The 5,055-nt window shown below is 42.7% G+C and overlaps 1 protein-coding gene across 3 annotated transcripts in view; it reads left to right on the top strand.

The window, feature by feature from the left end:
- The first annotated feature begins 2,018 nt into the window (after positions 1-2,018).
- rnf180 (ring finger protein 180) overlaps positions 2,019-5,055 on the top strand; it is a 9,140-nt gene continuing 6,103 nt past the window's right edge. Inside the window, exons 1-3 of one of the 3 annotated variants that reach the window (XM_034895566.1) lie at positions 2,019-2,089; positions 4,219-4,313; positions 4,496-4,591. In XM_034895566.1, the coding sequence (XP_034751457.1) occupies positions 4,257-4,313; positions 4,496-4,591 (153 nt within the window). In that variant the 5' untranslated portion in view covers positions 2,019-2,089; positions 4,219-4,256. The other 2 variants (XM_034895567.1, XM_034895568.1) reach the window with 2 other exon arrangements.

Genomic DNA, 5,055 nt, shown 5'->3' with positions numbered 1-5,055 from the left:
AATCAGACAAATAGCAATTAAAATCCCTCCGATTCAAAAACTACAAAAGTTTATATTAAACGTCATCGTGGTTTAAACAATCAGGTGTTAAATTAGCTGAGAAGCCGGCGTTTCCCATCATGCTCTGGGTCCGCCTGGGTCTTGCAGTCGGTGAAAAGCAACTGCGCCGACTGCGTCTCAGAACTGCGGCCGCCTTGCTCTCGTGAGATTACCGTTGCCCACGTGTGCATGACGTCAGAGCAAGTCGGGATCAAGTTGGACACAAATCTAACCGGCATGCAACGGGCGCCGATCGCCGCTGATCGATTCTGCGCAGACCTGGCTCATCTCGAACGAGCCTCCTGTCTCTTTTCAGGACCAAGGTCAGCGCTCTGCACCGCTCCGCGTACATTACAGGTGTCACACCGCCACCTGGCGGCCCTCCACGGTCATTACAGGTGTCACACCGCCACCTGGCGGCCCTCCACGGTCATTACAGGTGTCACACCGCCACCTGGCGGCACTCCACGGTCATTACAGGTCTCACACCGCCACCTGGCGGCACTCCACGGTCATTACAGGTGTCACACCGCCACCTGGCGGCACTCCACGGTCATTACAGGTCTCACACCGCCACCTGGCAGCGCTCCACGGTCATTACAGGTGTCACACCGCCACCTGACGGCGCTCCACGGTCATTACAGGTGTCACACAACAACCTGGCGGCGCACCACGGACATTACAGGTGTCACACCGCCACCTGACGACGCACCACGGTCATTACAGGTGTCACACCGCCACCTGGCGGCGCTCCACGGTCATTACAGGTGTCACACCGCCATCTGGCGGCGCTCCACGGTCATTACAGGTGTCACACCAACACCTCGCGGCGCTCCAAAGTGAAAAAATAAATAAAAACAATATATAAATATTAGAATTAATAAAATGAAAGTTAATACACCCAAGTGAATCCTGGATGAATGCTTCTCAGTTTGATTGAGTTTAATCTTTCAACAATAATAATAATCATAACAATAATAATAACTGTATTTTTTTAGCTCCTTTCAAAACAAAGTTACAAAGTGCTTAACCAGACAGTTATAAGATGGCAAACCAACAGTGATAGATAGATAGCCTTTATTATTAGACTCATGGTCCATAAAATACAACAGCAACAACAATAAAAACAATAAATAAAAACGATAAAAACAATTTGAACAATTATTTTAAAAAAAGGAGCAACACAAGAGAATAATGTCTGTATTAGAAAAATATGGATGTTTCTATTTACAGGATTTTTTTTTTTTAACAGAAAAAGTGTGAGAAGTAGGGATTCTTCTAATCTACATAATACACACTTGTAATATAACAGTACATACAATACACACAATAACATTATTTTCTGGTTAATCATGGCTGGCTTCGGGGCAACAAAACATGCTGCTGGGCCCCTATTAACCTTAGCACACTAATTTTTATAATTAATTTTCCAGGTTACATTTAGGTAGGCTTTCTCATTTCAAAAATCTCTAAAAGTAACAGAATGCACTGGGTGGGGGCGGAAGTTTACAGCGGAATGGACCTTTTTCCCAGCAGACATTTTGACTTGTCACAGTAGGAAAACAGCTGAAATTGATAACCTTAACGATGGCTCCATTCCATCAAGTATCCCAGTGAGCTATATTTCAGTGAGTCGGCATAGACAATATCAGGGCCTCTCCTAAATGGAACGCAGCCATCATTAAAGGTTGTGAAAACGCTTGTGGCTAGCTGCTATGACATCTGACGTCTGCCGTGAAAAAGGTCTATTTCTTTTCTTGCCTTCTCTTTATATCCTTTATTTTAATTCACTAAGCATTACAGTTATGCAAATAAACAGTAATACATTGCCTAATGTTTAAGCAGATATATAAGAAAAAAATACATATAAAAGTAAACGAGAGTGGGAAAAAATGAAACAAAATGTACTCCGCCGTATTGGTCGTCTTTTTGGTCTATTAGACTTTCCGTAGCTTACCAGTTTTCATGACGTCACAGTTTTACTTGTTTGTTTCAAGCACAGGAATGTTTCGTTTCGTAACTTAAAAAAAAGTCATTCCAGCGCTGTCAAGTAAGGGAGTATATAAGTATTATAAAAATATTGTATGTTTAATAAAAGCAATAGTGTCATTAGCTTAAGTAACGTTATGTTATTTACCGCTGAAAACGCCACAAGAGTCTGTTGTTGTTGTTAGCAGAGCTAGCCAAGTTAGCTAAACATTGTTAGCTAGCTATGTGCTGGAACTTAACTTACATGCTAACACGAGTGGTTGTTGTTGGGACACTGTAGAGAGACGGGAGCTCCTGTCAACACCTACACTATAACTTATTGTCACTTCATAGCCTGATATCGGAGGTTCAACAGGCTTTAGAGCTGTAGTCCCGCAGGGTGCAGCATTGGGTTACCCTGTAGAATGTTAGGGGAATCTAATCATTTCTTAACGTTCTGGTAACGTTCGTTTATTGTTAAGGTAACGTTCCCCTAACGTTCGCTAAAGGTTGCAACGCGAATGGAACGTTCCCTTAACGTTCTCTAAAGGTTGCAACGTTAAGGGAACGTTCCCGTAACGTTCTCGGAACGTTCGCCTAACGTTCTTTAAAGGTTGTAACTTTTAGAGAACGTTCCGAGAACGTTCGCTGTAACCAAAAACGAACGTTCCCAGAAAGTTGGGAAAACCTTCCAATTAACCAACAGACAACCGAAATACAACCAAAACAAACCTTCAGGTAACAAAAATTGTTAGCTGAGCTAGCATTGCCAGACCTATAACGCTACACATGGGACGTTCTAAAACGCTTAACGTGAAAAGGCTTAACCTGGTTTAATGTACCTAAACAACGATCAATCATCACCATATTTACCATGGCTATATCTTGTCATGAACACTTAAACCTGTCAAAAAAACTAAACTGAAATCCAACGATTATAGAAGTAATCTCACGCTAACGTTTTCTTCTTCATTGGTGTCCATGGCGAGTAAAAGGATTAACGTGGTTTAATGGACCTGAACAGTAATCAATGATTACCATGTTTCTCTCTCATATTGATCCTTATAACCACTGAAAACTGTCAAAGAAATGATTGTGGACGTTGTTTTCAGCACAAAAGAAAGCAGTAATGTTCCATGTAGGTTTACATTTATTTTCATTTAGATATGTTGATAAGTAATATCACCTGTGTATTGTGGGGCTTAATGCACATGACTGTCTAAGTCTGTTTTGGAAATAAGAGAAACAGGTATTTTGAACCTTACATGGTTGTATGTACCTAAACAAGGACCATTCATCACCAAATTTTCTCATATTGCTACCTATAACCACTGAAAACTGTCAAAAAATGTAAAAATGACAGTTTTCACCAATGAACAAGAACGTTAGCGTTGGATAACTTCTTTAATCGTTGGAGGTCGGTTTAGTTTTTTTGACAGGTTTAAGTGTTCCAGACAAGAGATGGCCATGGTAAATATGTTGATGATTGATTAGGTACATTAAAGCACTTTAAGCCTGTTAGAATGTCCCTTCTGGGATAAGAGGAAAAACGCTCTTGGTTGTTGGCATTTCTTTAAGCCAATCACAATCGTCTTGGGGGACGGCAACGGTGGCTCTGCTAAATAGTCTCGGCTAGGAACTTGTTTTGGTGGAACATTTTCACCCTTTAAGAAAACGCCACTTTCCATATTTAATCACACAATACAGTAACGTTAACTATTGAAAATAGCAGGCTACATTCGTCTGGTTGTAAGCACCGCCCAAGACCATTGTGATTGGTTTAAAGAAATGCCAATAAAGCAGAGGACGTTTTTCTCCCATCCCAGAATGCAGTTTGATTAGCCAGACCCTCCTCTACACCACTGTGGAGTAATGGTCTGGTTAAGTGTACTTTGCTCTCACCATGTGTACTTAGTCCACAACAGTCCCCACCAATCGGTCCCAAAGTGTCCCACTTAGAGAGGAAATGCTGTAAACATTTTCTTTGTTAATCTTTACAATCATTCCCTGAAAGTTGCATGATCCAGATGTTGATCTAAACTTGCCGTTATCAGCGTGTAGCTTGCTAGTGTTAAGATTGTTGTTGTGTCCCCTTTAGCGAAGGGATTTTGAGAACAGCAACACACAGAGAGCAGAAGTTAAGGGACATTGGGAAGTTCAGGTGTGTTTTCAAGTTTGTGTCTTGACTGTCATCGTCCTCATCATCAACAGCTGGACTGAAAACAAAGACAACCTGAAGAGAGAGAGCCATGCTCCGCTGCAGGAGGTGTCGGAAAGCCATCATAGACTCGACTTGTTTATCGATGGTTGGTGAAAACGTTGTGTTACTGATGTGTTTAGCAATTTGTGTCTTTGAAGTGGTTTGGGGACGCTCAAAGATAACAGCCTGTGTTTCAGTCATAAAAAAGATGGCTGGCTTTCAGTTTTAGAGAAGCTGGGCCTGATGGGAGCTGTTCTCGCTGATTGGGTGTCCTTTATGTGGGAGCAGGTTGAGGCCACAGATGAAAGCTCAGCTGCTGCTTGCGGTATTTGGCACATGGATGTGGACACACTGCCAGAGTGGATCCTCGCCTCAGTTCACCAGGTACGGCGACCCCTATTTTCCACCAGGTGTTTGCGCTGCGTGCTTAGCGGAAATTATCCCACCGGCTGCGCCATGGTGCATCCTAGAAGCGTGTGAAGCGGCGCTCTGCAGGTCTATTTTCACGTGAGCTGCAGCTAGTCAGGCAGTGAAACAGCCGGACTATCTAGTCAGTTTACCAAAATGCCCCCCAGATATAATTTAGGTGTCCTTTAATTCAATTCAATTTTTGTTTATATAGCGCCAAATCACAACAACAGTTATGTTGTAGCTGTGGCTAAGTGGTAGAGCGGTTGTCTGCCAATCGGAAGGTTGGGGGTTCAATCCCTGCAGCAGGTGGCACCTTGTACGGCAGCCCCGGCCACAGTGTGTGAATGGTGAATGTATCCTGGTGAATGTATCCTGTATGATGTAAAAGCGCTTTGAGTAGTTGTTAAGACTAGAAAAGCGCTATATAAATACAGCAC

This window comes from Etheostoma cragini, chromosome 16, assembly GCF_013103735.1.
Source record: "Etheostoma cragini isolate CJK2018 chromosome 16, CSU_Ecrag_1.0, whole genome shotgun sequence".
Classification (NCBI taxonomy): domain Eukaryota; kingdom Metazoa; phylum Chordata; class Actinopteri; order Perciformes; family Percidae; genus Etheostoma; species Etheostoma cragini.
The sequence above is the reverse complement of the archived record's forward strand: the minus strand, read 5'-3'. Positions and strand labels throughout refer to the sequence as shown.